At 43.4% G+C, this 21,230-nt stretch overlaps 2 protein-coding genes and 4 long non-coding RNA genes across 14 annotated transcripts in view; 3 read left to right on the top strand and 3 right to left on the bottom strand.

The window, feature by feature from the left end:
• Positions 1–299: 299 nt before the first annotated feature.
• LOC126980546 (uncharacterized) overlaps positions 300–21,230 on the top strand; it is a 31,012-nt gene continuing 10,081 nt past the window's right edge. The window contains exons 1-2 of the long non-coding RNA XR_007733331.1: positions 300–445; positions 20,883–20,968. This is a non-coding gene — a long non-coding RNA (uncharacterized LOC126980546). The remainder of the gene's footprint in view (positions 446–20,882; positions 20,969–21,230) is intronic.
• Positions 670–1,375, top strand: LOC126980544 (uncharacterized). Its single transcript, XR_007733322.1, has 2 exons — positions 670–1,263; positions 1,342–1,375. It is a non-coding gene; the product is annotated as an uncharacterized LOC126980544 (long non-coding RNA).
• LOC126980543 (uncharacterized) lies at positions 823–2,651 on the bottom strand. Its single transcript, XR_007733321.1, has 2 exons — positions 2,306–2,651; positions 823–1,988 (listed from the first exon to the last, which is right to left on the bottom strand). It is a non-coding gene; the product is annotated as an uncharacterized LOC126980543 (long non-coding RNA).
• On the top strand, positions 12,878–14,523 carry LOC126980542 (uncharacterized). Its single transcript, XM_050830579.1, has 2 exons — positions 12,878–13,045; positions 14,013–14,523. The coding sequence occupies exons 1-2, from the start codon at positions 13,037–13,039 to the stop codon at positions 14,310–14,312; spliced, it is 309 nt and encodes a 102-aa protein (XP_050686536.1). The 5' UTR covers positions 12,878–13,036; the 3' UTR covers positions 14,313–14,523.
• Positions 14,495–14,902, bottom strand: LOC126980545 (uncharacterized). Of its 8 annotated transcripts, none has more exons than XR_007733324.1 (2): positions 14,670–14,902; positions 14,495–14,634 (listed from the first exon to the last, which is right to left on the bottom strand). It is a non-coding gene; the product is annotated as an uncharacterized LOC126980545 (long non-coding RNA). The 8 variants fall into 8 exon arrangements; XR_007733327.1 differs by having other exon boundaries at positions 14,495–14,604; XR_007733323.1 differs by having other exon boundaries at positions 14,675–14,902.
• LOC126980541 (keratin-associated protein 19-2-like) lies at positions 17,864–20,881 on the bottom strand. Of its 2 annotated transcripts, none has more exons than XM_050830576.1 (2): positions 20,863–20,881; positions 17,864–18,627 (listed from the first exon to the last, which is right to left on the bottom strand). In XM_050830576.1, exon 2 carries the CDS (start codon positions 18,625–18,627, stop codon positions 18,028–18,030), a length of 600 nt encoding a protein of 199 aa, XP_050686533.1. In that variant the 5' UTR covers positions 20,863–20,881; the 3' UTR covers positions 17,864–18,027. The 2 variants fall into 2 exon arrangements, with proteins under 2 accessions (XP_050686533.1, XP_050686534.1); XM_050830577.1 differs by lacking the exon at positions 20,863–20,881 and adding an exon at positions 19,514–19,542.

Here is a 21,230-nt window from a genome sequence, read left to right as displayed (position 1 = left end):
ATTGCATTTTAGTGACATTTTAGGCCTAATGCAATACTTGAAGACCGTGAAAGCGATAAATTACAAGTATATTCTCAGATGCTTTCTCCTCTGACGTCAGCTATTTCCAGGGGGCGAATAAGAGATCAATCGGGTTTTAATTAGTGCTTTCTGAGATTCATGGCACAGAGGAAAGGTCAAACTACTACCAGGGTCATAAAACTACCCCTGGAAATGCCCACAGTACCCACGAAAGCCTTGTCAAATACGCTTACTTGGGCACCGAATTATGGAAGTGACCCCTAGTGAGTTAGTTATACGGGGTGGCCTTGATGGCGTGTGTGGCGTAGAAGTCCCTTGTTATTTTTTAGTATTGTGACCTTGTGTGTGACCTCCGGCTGCCCCCATCGCTCTAGGAAGGACAGGAGGATATGGAGGATGGCTGGAAGGGAGACTGGTTTATAAGGTACGTGAGTTTTCCTTTATTTTCTGTTGTTTTATCATGTAAGTTCTTTCTCGTTTGGTTTTGAGGTCAGGATTCGTATATGACAGCTATTGACCTCTCTCTCTCTCTGCAGCATCCCATATCTCTCTCCCTCTCCTTCCAGCATCTCTCTCTCTCTCTCTCTCTCTCTCTCTCTCTCTCTCTCTGCAGCATCCCATCTCTCTCCCTCCAGCATCCCATCTCTCTCTCTCTCTGCAGCATCCCATCTCTCTCTCCCTCCTCCTTCTCCTTCTCCATCCTAATTGATATATCTGCTACGTTAGATTAAGATGACATTGATGATCTTGATGTACTAATACGATATATAGATGTTTAGGTTTGGGAATTATATACAGACATAACATTCACAACCTTTTAATGGAATAGATGTCAGTTGACGAAGAAAATGAATATACAGTCTCACGTGAATGATGTGTTGTATAGATCGAAGTATATAAATAGTCGTAATACAAAACGAAATTAGAGAAACTGAAGGTGGGTTTTGACAGTAGGCCTATATAGTTCACAGCCAAAGAGGGAGAGTAGGAAAGACAGGATCGAATAGACGTATTGTCGGTTAGGTAGACAGAGACACACACACAGACAGATGGATACACAACAATTAAACAGAGAAACTATATATATATGACAAAATGGATGACTTGGTAAAAAAATAACACAGGATAAGATAACATGAGAAAGTCAATCAACGAACTCAAATAACAGAATTGGATGCAAGGCTAAAATAGATAACTGGGATCGAGATGGATGGATGACTTAGAGAAATAATGGATGGAAAGGTCAAGAAAATCAGATAACAGAAAACGGAGAGAAAAAGGGAGATGGATGGATGACTTAGAGAAATAATGGATGGAAAGGTCAAAAGAAAACCAGATAACAGAAAACGAAGAGGAGAGATGGAGAACGGACCACGGACCAAGAAAGGACGTACATATGCCTCAAAACGGACATTCCCCAGCATCCTTGACCATCCCATCTTCCTTGTCCGTGTCCGTGGCTACAATGAACACCAGATCACACAGAAAAAACGGAAAACAGAGAGACACGAGGAATCCAATGGACCAAGAACCAAAGAAGGACATTTTCAGACCATCCCATCTCCCTTGTCCGTGTCCGTGGCTATGAAGAACACCAGATAACACATAGAAAACGGAAAACAGAGAGACAGACGAAGAATCCAGCGGACCAAGAACCAAAGAAGAACGTCCTCAGTTAGACCATCCATCTTCAGTGTCTATCTCCCGAAGTGTCCGTGTCCGTGTCCGTAGGGGTTGTATTCCACTTGTTCGGTGGTAAAGCCCCCTGGGTAACGTGTGTAGTGGTGGGTGTGGTCGCCATGGTGGACGTGGCCGTGGACGTGAGGAAGGCGGCTCAGGAGTCCTCCGAGGAAGCCGCCGCCGCCATGTCCGCCGCCGAAGCCAAATTGGGGATCGGCATTGGGGTAAGGCATTGGGAGGGCGATGGATGCCCCGACCAGCAGGCAGAGAACAGCAAATACGGCAGCCTGTAGGGAGGAAAGCAACATGGCGGTTAATGGGGAGAGAAAGGACTGGAAAACAAGCCAAAAACGACAGACTGCGAGATATATATAACAACGGATATGGTAGTTTGTGGAGAGACGACAAGCTACAAGACAATTATAACAAGTACGGCTGCTTGTAGAGTAGGAGAAGCAATATGGCGGTTACTGAGGAGAACCATCGAAAAGTTGAATATAGGAAGTCACACACACACACACACACACACACACACACACACACACACACACACACACACACACACACACACACACACACACACATAAACACAAACATTACTTACGAATTTCATCTCGGCGACTGTCCGTAGTAATAAGAGGAGTATATTAACAAGCTCAGGTGCGGGCAGGTAACCTCAGAGCCAAGTCAGCGTGTGTCTGACCGCCTCTCGCCCGACCACTTGTTAATATACGCAGCGAGGATGGGTACTAAGGGAGGGAGGGGGGAGGAGGAAGGAACTGGTAGGGCCATCGGTAGAAGAGGAGGAGGAGAAGGAGGAGGAGGAGGAGTTGGGTTACCTGGAGAAGCGAAGGATCTCATTGGTGAAGAGTTAAGAGGAGGAGGAGAAGGAGGAGGAAGAAGAGTAAGATGATAGAGGAGGAGGAGGAGGAGGAAGTGTTTCGGCCAGGAATTCCCAGCCTAATCTCTCTTCCTTAAAAGAAAACAAGAAACAAAATTATATATGCTCGTCGGGAACCACCAGGAATTCTACTACTACTACTACTACTACTACTACTACTACTACTACAACAACAAGAACAAGAACAACAACAACAACAACAACTACTACTACTACTACTACTACTACTACTACTACTACTACTACTACTACTACTACTACTGCATGTATTAATTTCGAAGTCAGACAGGTTGGAATGCACAGGTGTGTTTCTCTCTCTCTCTCTCTCTCTCTCTCTCTCTCTCTCTCTCTTCCTTACGGCATCTTCTTTTCTTACCTCCTCCGATTCCCTCCTCTTCTCCTTCCTCTCCTCCTCCTCCTCCTCCTCCTCCTCCTCCTCCTCTTCCTCGATCTCTTCCTCTACCTGTCCTTTCCCTTTCCTGTCCCTCCTCTCCTCTCTTCCTCTCCCTTCCTTTCCTTCTTTTCCTTCTTATCCTCTTCCTCTCCTTTCCTCTCTCTCGCTTCCTCTCTCACTCCTCTCATTCACCTTGTCCCTTAACCTCCTTCCTTCCTTCCTTCCTTCCTTCTTCTTCCTCCTCGGTGAAAATACCTCGGGATTCCCTTAACAGTGAAGGAAAGGGATGCTAATTTCTCTGCAAACTTTCTCTCCATCTCTCTCTCTCTCTCTCTCTCTCTCTCTCTCTCTCTCTCTCTCTCTCTCTCTCTCTCTCTCTGTTTATCTGTCTATATATGGATTGGACACGTATGGTTAATATGGGATGGTGGTCTCTCTCTCTATCTATCTATCTGTCTATATATGGATTGGACACGTGTGGTTGAGATGGGTTGCTGGGTATTTCAGGAGGATGCTGGTGATGGTCTGGACATACGCAATAAGAAAAGGGGAAGGTCAGAGTTAGGATTTATGGGTTGAGTGACGTAAATCGTTCCTCTCTACTCCTTTGTTGTGTCTGCATCAATAAACTTATCAATCAATATATAAAAAGAGGAATTAGAAGTGAAATTATTATGTGGAATTTAAAAAGGAAAATGCAAGATAGATTTTAACCCGGACTCGTGAGGAAACCGTCCAAGTGAATCAAGAAACAGCTCCGGGGGGCAGCATGAGCCAAGAAAGAGATGGCGCCACTATAAAACACTTGCCTGCGCCATAACGAGCTGGGGCCCACTACCATCTAGGCCCCTCAAGAAAGCCTACCGGCGCTATAGGCTGGCACGTCAAAAAAAAAAAAAAAAAAAAAAAATGATTAGAAGTTGGTGTTTTTTTTTCTATCTCTCTTCTTCCTTTCGTTCTTTTACCCCCCTCTTCTTCTTCTTCCCCTCTTCTTCCTTCCTCTTCTTCCCGTCTCCCCTCTTCCCTTCCCTCCCTTCTTTCCCCTTCTTCCCCTCTTCTTTCTTCCTCTTCTTCCCCTCTCCCTTCTTCCCTTCCCTCCCTTCATTCCCCTTCTTCTTTTACCCCTTTTCTTCCTTCCTCTTCTTCCCCTCTTCCTTCTGCCTTTCGTTATTTCTTCCCCTCTTCTTCCTTCCTCCTTTTCCCCTCTCCCTTCTTCCCTTCCCTCCCTCCTTTCCCCTTCTTCTTTTTCCCCTTTTCTTCCTTCCTCTTCTTCCCCTCTTCCTTCTGCCTTTCGTTATTTCTTCCCCTCTTCTTCCTTTCTCCCTTCTTCCCTTCCCTCCCTTCTTTCCCCTATTTCTTTTTCCCCTCTTCTTCCTTCATCTTCTTCCCTTCTCCCTTCTTCCCTTCGTTCTTTCTTCCCCCTCTTCTTCCCTTCTCCCTTCTTCCCTTCCTTCCTTCTCTCCCCTTCCTCTTCTTCCTCTCTCCCTTCTTCTTCCTCCTTCCCTTCTTTCTCTTTTTTTTCTCACCCCTTCCTCCTCCTTCTTCCCCTCTTCTCATCCCCTCCTTCCTCTTCTTCCCCTCTTCATTTCCTCTTCACTATCTCCTCCCTTCCTTGAAACTCTCGATATCTCTATTTAAAGTCTGTTAGTAGCAATACCAAATAACCAAGTGTCTTTGTATGTCTGTACGAAGGGTTGGGAATGCGCGTCGCTAACTTGTATATATCTGTATGAGGCTGTTAGAACTGACATCTCGTATATACAGGGTCACGTTGAGGTCTGTAAGATAGTCTGTATGGCTGTTAGAAGGCTTGTGAGTGGCTGTAGGTAACTTGAATATGTCTGTATGGCTGTTAAAAGGAATGCACTGTATATAACTTGCTGTAAATGCTATAGGCCTGCTGTAAATGCCTTGTTTATCATTGAAGGCTTCCGCGTAGTTCCCAAGACCATTATGATATTCTTCTTCTTCTTCTTCTTCTTCTTCTTCTTCTCCCTCCTTCCCCTTCTCCTTCCTTCCTTCCCCGTTTTCTCTCTCTTTCTCTCCTTCTCTCCCATTCCTCTCCTTTCTTCCTCCTTTTCTCCACTTCTCCTCCATTCCTTCCTCTTCCTCCTCCCTTCTTCCTTCCCTCTTTCTCCTCCCTTCCTTCTTCCCTCTTCCTTCTTCCTCCTCCTAACCTCTTCTTTCCTCTTCCCCACTTCTTACCTTCTTCCTCCTCCTCCTCCTTCTCCGTTTAACAAGGGAAGTAAGGTCATTCGTCTTAGGTCTTTCCCGGGGACTCCCCTTCCCTTCCCTTGCTTCGGGGAGGGGGGAGGGGGGGAGGGGGTGTGTACTGAATCTAGCAAGGGAATAGCAACGTCTTCCTCTTCTTCTTCTTCTTCTTCTTCTTCTTCTTCTTCTTCTTCCCCTTCCTCATTGTTCTTCTTCTTGTTCTTTTTGTTTTTGTTCATCTTCTCCTCCTCCTCCTCCTCCAATCGTAACAATAGGAAATTAACGGCATCACGAGAGAGAGAGAGATTTACATAGATTTACATATTTACATAGAAAATCAGACCACACAGACCCCATGGTCCAGACTTGGTGGTCTGTCCTTAAACCTAAGTGATTTTACATTAATTAGAAGACTCCAAAACGTTGCATTTCTACTCTAGTTGATATTACGTTGAAGGAAGTGACGGTCGAGCTTATTTTTGAAGGAGTCAGTCGTGTTACACTGGACCACTGATGATGGGAGCTTATTCCATTCTCGCACTACAACGTTGGTGAAGAAAAATTTGGTGCAGTCTGAATTTACTTGTCTACATCTGAGTTTTACGCCATTGTTCCTCGTGCGCAAAATGTCATCGATCATAAACAATGTTGATCTGTCTACATTCGTGAAACCATTAAGTATTTTAAAACATTCGATCAGTTTTCCTCGGAGGCGACGTTTCTCAAGAGAGAACATGTTAAGGGTAAGCCTTTCTTCGTAGGATTTGTTGCGCAAGGAAGGGATAATTTTCGTTGCCTGACGCTGAACACCTTCTAATTTAGCAATATCCTTTGCATGGTGGGAGACCAAAACTGTACCGCATATTCCAAGTGGGTCTGACTAAACTGTTGTAGAGCGGGAGTATTACATCTTTATTCTTAAATAAAAGTTTCTTTTAATGAAGCCCAACATTCTGTTCGCTTTATTTGCTGCATCGATGCATTGCTGTGAGAATTTGAGGTTTGACGCGATTTTGACCCCCAAGTCCTTGACGCATTGAACGCTTTTGAGTTTAACGCCGCGCATTTCGTAATCAAACTTTTATTCCTCGTTCCAACTTCAAGGACCTGGCACTTGTCTACGTTAAGGGCATCTCCCATCTATCCGACCAAGCTGAAATTTTGTGCAAATCCTCTTGGAGGCTTTGCCTGTCTTCGTCAGTGAGAACCGAGTTACCAATCTTTGTGTCGTCTGCAAATTTACTAATGCGGTTATTGAGTCCAACATCCACGTCGTTGATGTAAATAATGAAGAGCACTGGGCCAAGAACCGAGTCCTGAGGGACGCCACTAGTGACAGGCGCCCACTCTGAGTTAAATCCGTCAATCACTACTCTTTGTTGTCTGTTGCTCAACCAATTCGCGATCCATTGGTTTACCTGACCGTCAATACCTATTTGCTTTAATTTGTAAAGTAATTTATGATGCGGGACTTTATCAAACGCTTTCTGGAAATCAAGATAGACTACGTCCAGTGATTTGGTTACGTCATAAACAGTGAAGAGGTCGTTATAAAAGGTTAATAGATTTGATAGGCAGGATCTTTTGTTTCGGAAGCCATGTTGTGAGTCCCCAATTAATGAGTGGCTTTCAAGGTAACTCACAATTTTGTCTCTAATTATGCCCTCAAGTAGCTTACCTACAACCGAAGTTAGACTAATGGGCCTGTAATAACCTGGTACTTTTTTTTTTTTTTTGTCTCCTTTCTTAAAAATCGGTGTCACGTTAGCCTTTTTCCAATCTGAAGGGACAATGCCTTGTCGCAAGGACATATTGAATACGGTTGTGAGGGAGGAGAGTATTTCGCTCTTTGTTTCTTTCAGCAGAGAGAGAGAGAGAGAGAGAGAGAAAACAGGAAGAAATGAGATGTGATAAAAAAAGAATGAAGAGGAGGAGGAGGAGGAGGAGGTCAAACGGTCAAACTCGTGTGTACCCTAAACAACAACAAAAATAACAACAAAAAATAATAAGAAGCGGTTGACCTGTGTGTGTGTGTGTGTGTGTGTGTGTGTGTGTGTGTGTGTGTGCTTTCAAAGGAGGCCCCGGCAACGACGTAGTTCTCTCTCTCTCTCTCTCTCTCTCTCTCTCTCTCTCTCTCTCTCCCAACCCTTTTCATCCTTTCCTTTCCCTTCCCTTTCCTTTCCCTTCCCTTCCCTTTCCTTTCCCTTCCCTTTCCTTCCCTTCCCTTCCCTTTTCATCCTTTCCCTTCCTTTCCCTTCCCTTCCCCTCCCTTCCCTTCTCTTCCCTTCCTTCCCCTCCTCCCATCCCAACACGGCTACTTCCCAAGGCCACGAGAAGATTTGACCGGGTTTCCCTTGGTGATTTTCCCCTTCGAGGCGCAGAAGACGTGTAAAACTATCACCGCATCACAAAACACTCCATGGAATTTCCCCAAGTAACATTAAGGGGCTATCACACTGGGCAAATTCTCCGTGGATCTTCAGTCAAACCACGATGTCCGCTAGCCTATTCCATGTCTCAATGCTGCCTCTTCATTTCCTGTTGTCGCTCTCTGTGCCCTTGCTATCTCCCTCCTTTCATTAAACAATCTATTAATGGGCATAGAGGTAATTATAGAGTAAAGAAGTAACACTGAGGGGCTATCACACTGGGCAAATTCTCCGTGGATCTTCAGTCAAACCACGATGCCCGCTTGCCTATTCCATGTCTCAATGCTGCCTCTTCATCTCCTGTTGTCGCTCTCTGTGCCCTTCCTATCTTCCTCCTTTCATTAAACAATCTATTAATGGGCATAGAGGTAATTATAGAGTAAAGAAGTAACATTGAGGGGCTATCACACTGGGCAAATTCTTCGTGGATCTTCAGTCAAACCACGATGTCCGCTAGCCTATTCCATGTCTCAATGCTGCCTCTTCATCTCGCTCTCTGTGCCCTTGCTATCTCCCTCCTTTCATTAAACAAACTATTTTTAGGTATAGAGGTAGTTAAAGAGTACAGAAGAAAAGATACGACGAAATGAAGACGAGGAAGTAAATGAGAAAGTTAGGAGGAAAAGGAAAGATTAAACGATTTTCACTTACGAGATTTAAAAGAAGTTAAGAAAAGGTAATATATAAATGAAGGTAAACTGGTGGGAGAGAGAACAAAAAACAGTTAAAGTCATATAAGGAAGACAAACCTTGATAAAATGGAAATAATTAAGGGGCTGTTACACTGGGCAAACTCTCCGTGGATCTTCAGTCAAACCACGATTTCCGCCAGCGTGTTCCTCATTTGCTTCTTGGTATTACTGCTGCTGGTGATGATGATGGTGGGTAATACCGTCGTCCTTCAGTGAAATCTACCGTAGCTTTGGAAGATCGTGGACACGTCAGAAAACCACGGAAATATGAGAACCACGCCAGCAGAAATCATGGTTTGACTGTGTAGGAAGTGAAAGAAGAAGAAAAGCGTGGAGGGAAAGTAGAAGGGAGGAAGTAAGGAGTGAAAGGAAGAAGGGACAGAGAGGGAGTGAAAGAAAGAGGAAGAAGAAAAAAGTGGAAAGATAAAAAGTAGAAGGGAAGAAAGGGAGTGAAAGGAGAAGGGAAAGAAAGGGAGTGAAAGAAAGAAGAAGGCTTGCGTAGAATTTGTGGGGGACTTGGGCATTTCTTAAGGTTCACGGTACAGAGGAAGGGTCAAACTACCACCAGGGCCATTAAACTACCCCTGGAAATGCCCACAACTCCCACAAAAGCCTTGTCAAAAAGAGGTTCAATCCTGTTCTAACGAGTGTTTCTTAGGTTCAGGGTACAGAGGAAGGGTCAGCCTACCACCAGGGTCATTAAACTGCCCTTGGCAATGCACCAAACTCCTACGAGAGCCCAGATATGTGTACTTGGGTTGGGATAGGGTTAAGCATACGGCCTGTCCTTCCTCTCTCTAAATATACATCGTCTTATCGTTGTTTATGTGGGCCAAGCCTGATTAACCTGTTTTTATTTTCTGTATGGGTACGAGTGACGCCTTGAGCTGGGCCTTCGGTTTTGGTTGTTGACGAAGAACGAAAGAGAGTTGTTGTTGTTTGATAAATTTATTGCGCAATAGCGTCAGACAAAACAATTTTTAGCAAATGCATCAGGTTTAACTATAGACAATAGAGTTTGAATGCACACACACACACACACACACACACACACACACACACACACACTAAAACAGGAAGCAAGTTGATGTAATACACAGATAAGTCAGAAAAATTTAGAGGGACTAGTGCCACGTAGGGCACATAACATTAGGAGAATCCACCAAAACGAGGGTGGCGCACCAGGATTGCGTCGAGGAAGTCGTGGTTCAGGAGGTGGCGGCAGACAGCATCCAACGGCTGTCCCTGGGGTAGCAAACCACGAACAGTGGGGCAGGCCAGGCAGTAATGTTCGATGGTGTTCGACATCGGTGAGCGGCACAGGCGACATTCCGTAAATACAGGCTCCCCCTCCACCCCGGCGACCTGCCACGGTGGACGGTAGCCCAGCCACAGACGTGCGGAGACAACATTATGTCTCCGAACCATGAGGCCCCGGCGTCGGTAGGAGTATTTGTGACGGCAGACAGACTCGTAGTGGTTGATGGTGACGCTGTGAGGCCTCTCTGCATCCCTACGACGCCGTGCAGGAAGGAAGGCGGCGGAGCGGACTCTGGAGAGGTGACAGGGCAGGGAGAGGGGGCGTCCATCACCACGTGGAGGCAGACGGCAGGCTTCCATCGCTAGGCGGTCAGCTGTGACATTGTGATATAGACCCACATGAGATGGCACCCATAAAAAATTGACACACAACTGACGATCACTCATTAAAGATAGAAAGGACAGGATCTGTTGAACGACTTGAGGGTGACGAAAGAGAGTAAGAAAGGATCGAAGGAAGGAAGGAAGGAAGGAAGGAAGGATAGAAAGAAGAGTTTTTAATGCGAACGTAGGTAGATAAGGAAGGAAAAAAGGAAAGAAGGAAGGAAGGAAGGCGGAGAGGAAGTAAGAAAGGAAGGAAGGAAGTGGGGTGGGAGGGGAGGGGGGCTGATATTCCTTTTGCCATCACAACCTAACGTATCAATTTCAGCATCACCGCATCCTAATCTGTATTCCTTTCAGCGCAAGAACTCCAATTATGTAAACAAATTGCAGCTTCCACACACACACACACACACACACACACACACACACACACACACACACACACACACACACACACACGTTGACATCATTACCCCACCCAAACAGGCCTTCCCCCAAGCACTTCTTTCTCGGCATCAACTTGTGACTCACCTTCCCCAGCATCACGGAAGAGGTTTTACAAGGTCAGATAGGAGGCTTAGAATTCACCTCGAGGCCTTGGAACAGGTGGAGTCGTGTATGAGGAAGTCAGGGAAGAATGGCGCCACTATAAAAAAAAAATACACGTGCTTGAGGATCTAACGGGTTCGCCTCACTATGAAAAAAAGGCTAGAATTGGTATTATAGGCTTAAGCGTAACACACACACACACACACACACACACACACACACACACACACACACACACACACACGTTTTGTAATAATGGTAGGAACTGAATATTCAAGGGAGGGAAGGAAGGAAGGAAGGAAGGAAGGAAGGAAGGAAGGAAGAAAAAGAGAGAAAGAAAGAGAAAACGAAAGTGAGAATGAGAGAAAGAAATAGAAAAAGAAAAAAGAGAAGAAAAAAATATACAAAAAAATTAAAACCTAGCAACACAAACACAACCACACAACTAGTCACCCAATAACAACCCAAACCCAACCACCAAAAAAAGAAAAACAAAACAAAACAAACCACTAGAAGGAGACAGAGACACAGGAGCAAGGAGGAGGAGGAGGAGGAGGAGGTGGGCGTGGTCAAACTGGTATACACGTGGACGAAACACCTGAGCAGAAACCTAATTAACCTGCTCCCTTACGTAAGAATCAGGTATCAGCCAAACTCATGAGCCGGATCTAGGGAACCTGTCTGACGTTGGTTGCTGTTGGGAATGGTTGAAATATGGTTGTGTTTGGTTGAGCTTGTTGTGGTGGTTTTGGTGTTTGGTTTGGGTTGAATTTTGGTTGGGTTAGCACACGTGGTTGTGGTTGAAATATGGTTGAGTTAGTTTGTGGTTGATTTTGGTTGATTTTGGTTGTGTTCTGTCTGTCTGTTTGTCTGTCTCTCTCTCTCTCTCTCTCTCTCTCTCTCTCTCTCTCTCTCTCTCTCTCTCTCTCTTCGTAGAAATGGCGAAATACAGGAAATAGTTTTGCATGTGTGTGTGTGTGTGTGTGTGCGTGCGTGTGTGTGAGTGTGTGTGTGTGTGTGTGTGTGTGTGTGTGTGTGTGTGTGTATGTGACCATTTCTTATCATGTTTCTATATCTGTCTCCGAATGGTCAAAGTCTCTCTCTCTCTCTCTCTCTCTCTCTCTCTCTCTCTCTCTCTCTCTCTCTCTCTCTCTCTCTCTCTCTCTCTCTCCCCCTATACCACTTATATAACTAGACGCTTTTTTCCTCTCCTCCTCCTCCTCCTCCTCCTCCTCCTCCTCTTCTTCTTCCTTCTTCTGACCATAAACACTCTCTCTCTCCATACCTTCCCTACCCTTACCTATCTCCTCCTCCTCCTCCTCCTCCTCCTCCTCCTCCTCCTCCTCCTCCTCGTATGGGTTAAAGTGGTAAATTCCCGTAGGTTCCCCGTATCGAGTCCTTCCCCATCCACCCTTTTCCTATTGAGAAGAAGAAGAAGAAGAAGAAGAAGAAGAAGACAAATAAGAAGAATTACTAAATTTAGACACACAGGAATAGAAATGGAAGGAGGAGAAGGAGGAGGAGGAGAAGGAGGAGGAGGAGGAGGAGGAAGAGGAGGAGGAAGAAGAAGAAAGAGAAAAACCTGAGAAAGAAGAAGAGGAGGAGGAAGAAAGATGAAAGAAACATTGAGAACGAAAGAAAAGAAGAAGAAGAAGATGAAGAAGAAGAGGAAGAAGAAGAAGAAAAAGAAGATGAAGAAGAAGAAGGAAACTTATGGAAAAAGAAGAAGAAGAAGAAGAAGAAAACTTATGGAAAAAGAAGAGGAAGAAGAAGGAAAAGAAGAAGAAGAAGAAAAAGAAGAAGAAAACTTATGGAAAAAGAAGAGGACGAAGAAGAAGAAGAAAACTTATGAAAAAAGAAGAGAAAGAAGAAGGAGAAGAAGAAGAAGAAGAAAAAGAAGAAGAAAAAAAAAGAAGAACACTTGTGGAAAAAGAAAAGGAAGAAGGAGGAGAAGAAGAAGAAGAAGAAGAAGAAGAAAACTTATGGAAAAAGAAGAGGAAGAAGAAGGAGAAGAAGAAGAAGAAGAAGAAGAAGAAGAAGAAGAAGAAGAAGAAGAAGAAGAAGAAGAAGAAGAAAACTTATGGAAAACGAAAAGGAAGAAGAAGAAGAAGAAAAAGAAGAACACTTGTGGAAAAAGAAAAGGAAGAAGAAGAAGAAGAAGAAGAAGAAGAAGAAAAGGAGCAAAAGAGGAAGGAGACAGGAAAACAATTAACAGATATGCGGTCTCAAGTTACAAGACCTACACCTCAACTTCCCCTCAACTTCCCCTTTATTACCCTTTTTTTGCCCTTTTTCGCGCCCTTCTGCGTCCTTACCCAGCGGCGCATATCCCCCCAAAGCCTTCATCCATCACCTATATAAGAATCCAAACCCCTACGGACCCCAGAAACCCCTTGGAACCCCTCAGTAATAGACGGCAAGAAGATCATCCCCGGGTTTTCTGCAAGAGTTCCGATTTCGTGACTGATTTCAATTTGATCTTCATTTGTTTTGGGTTCCTTCGACAACCACCACGATGCAAACGGTGAGTGTCTTTTGTCTTTTGTTTTGTATAGATTTGGATAGTAATGTTTTCAGTCTTGTATAGATTTGGATAGCGTCTTATGTTTCAATTTTGACATAGATTTGGATAACGTCTTCAGTTTCATATAGAGATTTGGATAACGTCTTTAGTTTTGATATAGATTTGGATAACGTCTTCAGTTATATGTAGAATTGGATAACGTCTTCAGTTATGTAGAATTGGATAACGTCTTCAGTGTGTATATATAGATTTGGATAACGTCTTCAGTGTGTATATATAGATTTGGATAACGTCTTCAGTGTGTATATATAGATTTGGATAACGTCTTCAGTTATATGTAGAATTGGATAACGTCTTCAGTGTGTATATATAGAAGTGGATAACGTCTTCAGTGTTAGTATAGTTTTGATATAGATTTGGATAACATCTTTTGTTTTGGAAGGCTTAGGATGAAGGAGGATTACAAGGAGGAGGAGAAGGAGGAGGGAGAGGAGAAGAAGAAAGAATAGGAGTAAAAGAAAGAAAAGAGAAGAGGAGGAAACAATAATAACAGCAGAAATAAGACAACAGCAACAAGAACTAGATAACTTACCACACCTCAGCGATGAAGGAGGAGGATTAGAAGGAGGAGGAAGAGAAGAAGAAGAAAGAATAGGAGTAAAAGAAAGAAAAGAGAAGAGAAGGAAACAATAATAACAGCAGAAATAAGACAACAACAACAAGAACTAGATAACTTACCACACCTCAGCTCACCTAACCCTAAGATTTGGATAACGTCTTTTGTTTTGGAAGGCTTAGGATGAAGGAGGCTTAGAAGGAGGAGGAGAAGGAGGAGGAAGAGGAGTAAAAGAAAGAAAAGAAAAGAGAAGTAAACAATAATAACAGCAGAAATAAGACAACAACAACAAGAACTAGATAACTTACCACACCTCACCTCACCTAACCCAACCATGTCTCTCTCTCGCAGACCCTGATCGTGGCAATGTGTCTGGCGGTCACCGTGGCCATGGCGCTCCCATACCCAGACCCTGCCGCCCTCCCATACCCAGTAGCCGACCCTGTGGCGAACCCATTGCCCCTCCCATCTCCCGACGCCCTGGCTGACCCCCATCGCCGCAGGGGGGGATACAGAAGAAGGCAGTCCTTTGGGAGATACAGCAACTTTGGACATGGTGGTTTTGGACATGGTGGCCTTGGACATGGTGGCTTTGGACATGGGAACTTTGGACATGGAGGCCGCGGACACTACCATTACCATCACCACTAAGATGTGATGATTACCTTACCTTACCTTACCTTACATTACCTTAAAGATATGTGATGGTTGAGAATTGGTTTGGTTTGGTTTATAATGATTTACCTTTCCTTACCTTACCTTACCTTACACTACCTTAAAAATATGTGATGGTTGAGAATTGGTTTGGTTTGGTTTATAATGATTTACCTTACCTTACCTTACCTTACCTTACCTTACCTTACCTTACCTTACCTTACCTTACCTTACCTTACCTTACCTTACCTAACCTTACCTTACCTAACCTTACCTTACCTTACCTTACCTAACCTTACCTTACCTTACCTTACCTTACCTTGCCTTGCCTTACCTTACCTTACCTTACCTAACCTTACCTTACCTTACCTTACCTTACCTTACCTTGCCTTACCTTACCTTACCTTACCTAACCTTACCTTACCTTACCTTACCTTACCTAACCTAGCCTTACCTAACCTGTGTGTGTGTGTGTGTGTGTGTGTGTGTGTGTGTGTGTGTGTTTGTGTGTGTGTGTGGAACTGGTGTTTTTGTTTGTTTTATTGTTTTTGTCTTAAGAAATGTTTGTCAATAAAAGAATGAGAAGAATATAATTGTGTTTTTTATCTCTATTTTTTTTTTTTTAGTTACAAATAAGAAGAAAAAGAAAGAGAAGAAAACGAACATAAAATAAAATAAAACGAAAAAAATGCAAGTAACACACACACACACACACACACACACACACACACACATCAGATAAAAATGGTTGGGATTTAGAAAAAGAAAAAAAACATGACATTTTTTTTCTCTCTTCCTCTTCCTCTCCTCCTCCTCTTCCTCCTCCTCCTCCTCCTCCTCTTTTTCTTCTCTCTCTCTCTCTCTCTCTCTCTCTCTCTCTCTCTCTCTCTCTCTCTCTCTCTCTCTCTCTCTCTCTCTCTCTCTGGTCCCTTCCTTGTGGTATAAATGGCTTTCTCCCTTTCTTCCTCCTCCTCCTCCTCTTCTTCCTCCTCCTCTTCTTCTTCTTCTTCTTCTTCTTCTTCTTCTTCTTCTTCTTCTTCTTCCTCCTCTTCCTCCTATTTTTATCTATCATTGTTTTCTTTTTTTCTTCTTCGCAAACTTATCAATCAGTCTCCTTCTTCTTCCTCCTCCTTTTTTCTCTTCTTCTTTCTCTCCCTATCTCTAATATCCTTTTCTTTATCTTCTTCTCGGCATCCATTCTTTCCTTCTCTTTCATCTCCTTCCTCCTCCTCCATCTCCTCCTCCTCTTTCTCTTCCTTCTATCTCTATCTATCATCCTTTTCTTTATCTTCTTCTTAGCATCCATTCTTTCCTTCTCTTTCATCTTCCTCCTCCTCCATCTCCTCCTCCTCTTTCTCTTCCTTCTATCTCTATCTATCATCCTTTTCTTTATCTTCTTCTTAGCATTCATTCTTTCCTTCTCTTTCATCTCCTTCTTCCTCCTCCTCCTCCTCCTCTTTCTCTTCCTTCTATCTCTATCTATCATCCTTTTCTTTATCTTCATCCCTTTCCTTCTCTTTCATCTCCTTCCTCCTCCATCTCCTCCTCCTCCTCCTCCTCCTTCCATTGTCTTAACGCAGATTTGACCATGCGAAAAATAAAGCATTCTAAGCTTAAAACGAAGAGGGAATCACCGTAGCAGAAGGACAAGCTTATAAAAACAAGACATAGCTTAGAGTTGCTGGATGCCTGTTTACTGTAGCTCTGTATTCACTCCCATCTAGTGCGTGGGCAATGTATTTCTCCGGCCCCGCGTTTTATTTTCTTATTGTCTAGGGGGAGGCCGCCAGGTACCGCCCCCTCCCTTGTTGTGCATTCCTTCCTACCATTGTATCTTTTTAGTTTCCTGGTGCTCCCTACACATGTATCCTTAGTTGTATAATCACGCACTGTCCTGCCTGGGGGTTGGGATGGCATGCTCCTCCCTTCTCCCTTGTTGTTTACCTGCAACACTAAACTATCGATCAGTCAGTCATGCAGCTTAGAGTCGACGCTTTACAACATCATATTAGAATGCAAACTTAAAGGAAATCATGCGAATAATTGACCTTCCTCGGGTTTTCCCAGGTAACCCATTTATAGGCCAGCCGGAAGGAAGGTGAACGGCCTGGTGGTGGAGTGTACGCTGACTGCCTGGACCGGGATTCGAACTTGGACCAGCGGATTTAACCATAGAAGAAAAAAAAGGAAGGAAGGTGAACGGCTTGGTGGTGGAGTGTACGTTGACTGCCTGGACCGGGATACGAACTTGGACCAGCGGATTTAACCATAGAAGAAAAAAAAGAGATAAGAAAAAGGAATATATGAAAAAAAGAATAATTAGAAAGGAATAAAAAGAAGGGAGAGAGAAAGACCATAAACTTAAACACACACACACACACACACACACACACACACACACACACACACACACACACACACACACACTCAAGCAAGAAATAATAGAAATAATTGACGTGTCTTATTTATTTTTTTTGCATCACACTCGAACGCAAAAAAACTATGACGTCGTTTTGTTGTTATTATTGTTATTATTATTGTTATTTATTGTTGTTCTTGTTTTTTTTTTTTGTTTTCTTGTTTTTGTTGTTGTTTTTTACTACTGTGTTTAAGGCCCATGAGGAGGAGGAGGAGGAGAGGGAGGAGGAGGAGGAGGAGGAGGAGGATCAAGGACAGCGTTTCAAGGACAGGAAGGACTTAAGAAGGTGTGTGTGTGTGTGTGTGTGTGTGTGTGTGTGTGTGTGTGTGTGTGTGTGTGTGTGTGTGTGTGTGTGTGTGTGTGTGTGTGTGTGTGTGTGTGTGTGTGTGTGTGTGTGTGTGTGTGTGTGTTTCTTCCCTCTCATAAATCTTCTTCTTCTTCTTCTTCATTTCCTTCCATCTTTTTTTTTCTCTTTCTTTTATTATTTTCTTTCTTTTTCTCATATTTTGTTCTTTTTTACTTCCCCTTCTTCATAGTAGTAGTAGTAGTAGTAGTAGTAGTAGTAGAAGTAGTAGTAATAGTAGTCATAGTAGCAGTAGTAGTAGTAGTAGTAGTAGTGTGTGTGTGTGTGTGTGTGTGTGTGTGTGTGTGTGTGTGTGTGTGTTTAGCGCGTAGGTATGAGGAATGACAGACCAACTTTTACTTCAATACTGTTTAGCTTTCTTTATTGAGGGGTTAAACACACACACACACACACACACACACACACACACACACACACACACACACACACACACACACACACACACACACATATGACAAGAGTTAGCTAATATTCTTCTTTTTTTCCTATTTCTCTTTTTTCCTCTTTTTCCTCTTCCTTTTAATTTCTCCTTTTCGTCTTTCTATTCTTTATTTTCTTTCTCTTCTTACTCCTTCATCTCTATTCCTCTTTCTCTTCCCCTCCTCTTTCTCTTCTTTCTCCTCTTCTTTCTCTTCTTCTTCTCCTCCTCCTCCACTACTAAAAATATACTCCACATTATACTCATTTTCCGGTATACTTAAGAAAGCTAAAAATACACTCATACACGTATTAAACACACCAAAGTCATATTATCAAACCCACAACAGCATATAAGGCAAATCTATATATACCATTAGTAATACATTAGATACACCGATGGAGGGAAAGATATACAGTTACACACATTAGTACCACCTCAAGATCAAGTTTAATACCCCTAACAATGCATACAGAGAGATACAGGTGGCAACAATAGGATCAGAACCCCCTTAGCGATGCCTGCCGTAGTAGAAAGGAGTCCTACCACCGAACCCATGCTTGTAGGATCCAAATCTCTGACCCCCAAATCCTATGTTCCGTTCCTCGCTGTAGTCACGGCCGAAGTTCTTGTACCCAGTGGTGCCATAGGGGCTTCCATAGGCACTCCCGTATCCGGTACCATACCCAGTAGCGGTACCATACCCAGTAGCGGTACCATAACCAGTGCCAAGGCCCCCATATATACCAGGCTGTTGCACGTAGCCAACGGTACCAAACTGTGTCGGTACCACGCCTCCAACGGTACCATAGGGAACGCCGCCCAGGCCCCCGAAGTAGTTACTGAAGCCACTGGTACCGATAGTCTTATGGGTACCGAATTTGGAACCGATACCGCGTCTTCCGTAGAGGTTACCGTAGTACTCGTTGCTCTCCAGGCTCTCGTCGCTATCGTAGCCAATATTGTACCCGTATGCCAGCGCGGGTTTGGCTGCCGGTTTTGGGTGCGGTTTAGGGGCAGGAGCAGGAGCAGGGGCGGGGTCGGCAGCAGGGTCAGCAGTAGTCAGACCCAGCAGCAGACCCACAGAGAGGATGAAAGTCACGCCCTGCATCTGTTGGTGGGAGGAATAGGATCGAATGCTGAGTTTTGTGGTGTTGGAATCTCTTGTTGTTGTTGTTGTTGGTGGTGGTGGTGTTGGTGTTTGTGGTGGTGATGTTGGTGGTGGTGGTGATGTTGGTGGTGGTGGTGATGATGGTGTTGTATAAGCCCAAGAAACACAAAGCTATGAACACACACACACACACACACACACACACACACACACACACACACACACACACACACACACACACACACACACACACAACCCCTCCTTCCCTTACCCCTCACAAACCACATTTCTCGGCCTGGGAAACACACACACACACACACACACACACACACACACACACACACACACACACACACACACACACACACACACACACACACACACACACACACACACATATAAAAAAAACAGTACCTCAGTGTTACATAAAAGTGTGTTGCATTATATAAGAAGACAAAAAGCTTACAAAGGGATTAGCGTTAAGCTTGTGAGCGGAGCGTCTTTAAATTTATAACCACTCTCTCTCTCTCTCTCTCTCTCTCTCTCTCTCTCTCTCTCTCTCTCTCTCTCTAGCTGCCTCTCTCACTATCTATCTATCTATCTATCTATGTATCAATCTATCTGGCTGTCTATCTATCTATCTAGGGGAGAAAATAAACAAACATAATTAATAGAAATAAGACGAAACAATAACAGCAAAAATAAGAAATAGAAAATAATGAAAACGGAGAAGAAGAAAAAGAAGAAGAAGAAGAAGAAGAAAAATAAATAGAAATATACGTAAAACAAAGGAAAGATTATAAGTATGTGTGTGTGTGTGTGTGTGTGTGTGTGTGTGTGTGTGTGTGTGTGTGTGTGTGTGTGTGTGTGTGTGTGGAGTTCTTACCTTGCTTTAGTTCACCTGGCGCGTGTTTGATGCTCACCTGAGGCGTTGCTTGCTATATACTTCAGAGGAGGAGGAGGAGGAGGAGGAGGAGGAAGATTCAAATCCCCGAATTCCGGTCGTTAAATGCGATTGATATAGCCAAGGACGTGAGGATGTGTGCGTGCGTGCGTGCGTGTGCGTGTGCGAGGAGGAGAAGGAGGAGGAGGAGATGAAGAAGAAGAAAAGAATGGATGCGAAGAAGGAAAAGAAAAGGATGATAGGTAAAGAAAGGAGGAGGAGGAGGAGATGAAAAAGAGAGGAGGAGAAAGAAAAGAAGATATACAAAAGATAAAAAATATAAAGAAAGAATTGAAAGTGAAAATAAAAAAAAGAAAATTAGAGAAAGAAAAAAAGAAAGAAGAGAAAAAAAAACGTAGGAAATAAAAAAAAGAGGAAGAAAAGAGTAAATAAATGAGAGAGAGAGAGAGAGAGAGAGAGAGAGAGAGAGAGAGAGAGAGAGAGAGAGAGAGAGAGAGAGAGAGAGAGAGAGAGAAAGAGAGAGAGAGACATTCATAATTAATTACTATATATATACTTTTTAATCTCGTATCCCAACCTCTTCACCTGCCATTATGTTCACGCACCCTTAATTAACTTTAGTACAGCTGGGAACACCTTTAAATTTGGGTCTAACTAATCTCCTCACACCTTTTAATTAACTTCCCGCACCTGTCCGCACCTTGCATTAACACTAAGTCACCTGTATTCACGTTTAATCAGGTTATGTATACTTCTTAACAACTTTGATTAATTTCCGTACCTGTTTTCATATTTAATTAACTTAGCTTACCTGTATTTAGCCTGTATTTTCTTGTATGCGTCTTGTATTTCCTTGTATTTGGCTTGTATTATCTTGTATTTTCCTGTTTTACGTCTTAAGTTCCTCTAATTACTTGAGATATTTCTATTTTCATCTTTCGTTAATTAAATACAAGCTTGCTGTGTTTTTTTTTTTACCTTGATTTACCTTCCCATCACATTTATATATCTATTGTATCTACTGTGTTATTATCTATCACTTTTTTCGCTTTTAACCCAGTAGCAGCGACGGGCCAAATTTGTGGCTTTACCGTGTACCAGCGACGGGCCAATTTTTTTTTTTGTCATGATAAAGACCCCCCAAAATAGATGATGTATAAACTGATCACTAATGCGTTGATATATATTATGAAGTGGTTTGTGTGAGTGATGATTTTTTCTCCTTAATTCGCTTTGAGGGGCCTTTAAGAAACATGATCCCCGCAGCTACTGGGTTAACTAACTCTCAGACGCATATCCACCTTTAATCAACATTCAGATCTACTTAACACCTCTCATTTCCTGTCCTTAGCAGCCGCCTCCACGCCGCTGTGAGCACCGGGCGGAGGGTTACCTGAGGACACCTGGACCCCCGCACTGCGCCGCCTCTACTCCCAGGTCAGTACACCTCCGCGGGGCTGGCCTTCAGAGGTGGTGGTGATGGTGATGGTGGTGGTGATGGTGATGATTCTATTTTCTTTGTATTTCTTCGTCTTTCCCTTCATTAATTTTTTTTTCCATCTCTTCCCTCAACTTTTATTTTTCCTTATTTATTTTCATCTTTTCATTGTTTTTCCTTTCTTTTTATTTATGTTGTGTGTGTGTGTGTGTGTGTGTGTGTGTGTGTGTGTGTGTGTGTGTGTGTGTGTGTGTGTGTGTG

This window comes from Eriocheir sinensis, chromosome 44 (assembly GCF_024679095.1).
Source record: "Eriocheir sinensis breed Jianghai 21 chromosome 44, ASM2467909v1, whole genome shotgun sequence".
In the NCBI taxonomy this organism is placed as follows: Eukaryota; Metazoa; Arthropoda; class Malacostraca; order Decapoda; family Varunidae; genus Eriocheir; species Eriocheir sinensis.
The sequence above is the reverse complement of the archived record's forward strand: the minus strand, read 5'-3'. Positions and strand labels throughout refer to the sequence as shown.

Bases quoted from the DNA above. Each gene is read 5' to 3' on its own strand.
- LOC126980541 (XM_050830576.1), bottom strand. From the start codon at position 18,627: ATGCAGGGCGTGACTTTCATCCTCTCTGTGGGTCTGCTGCTGGGTCTG.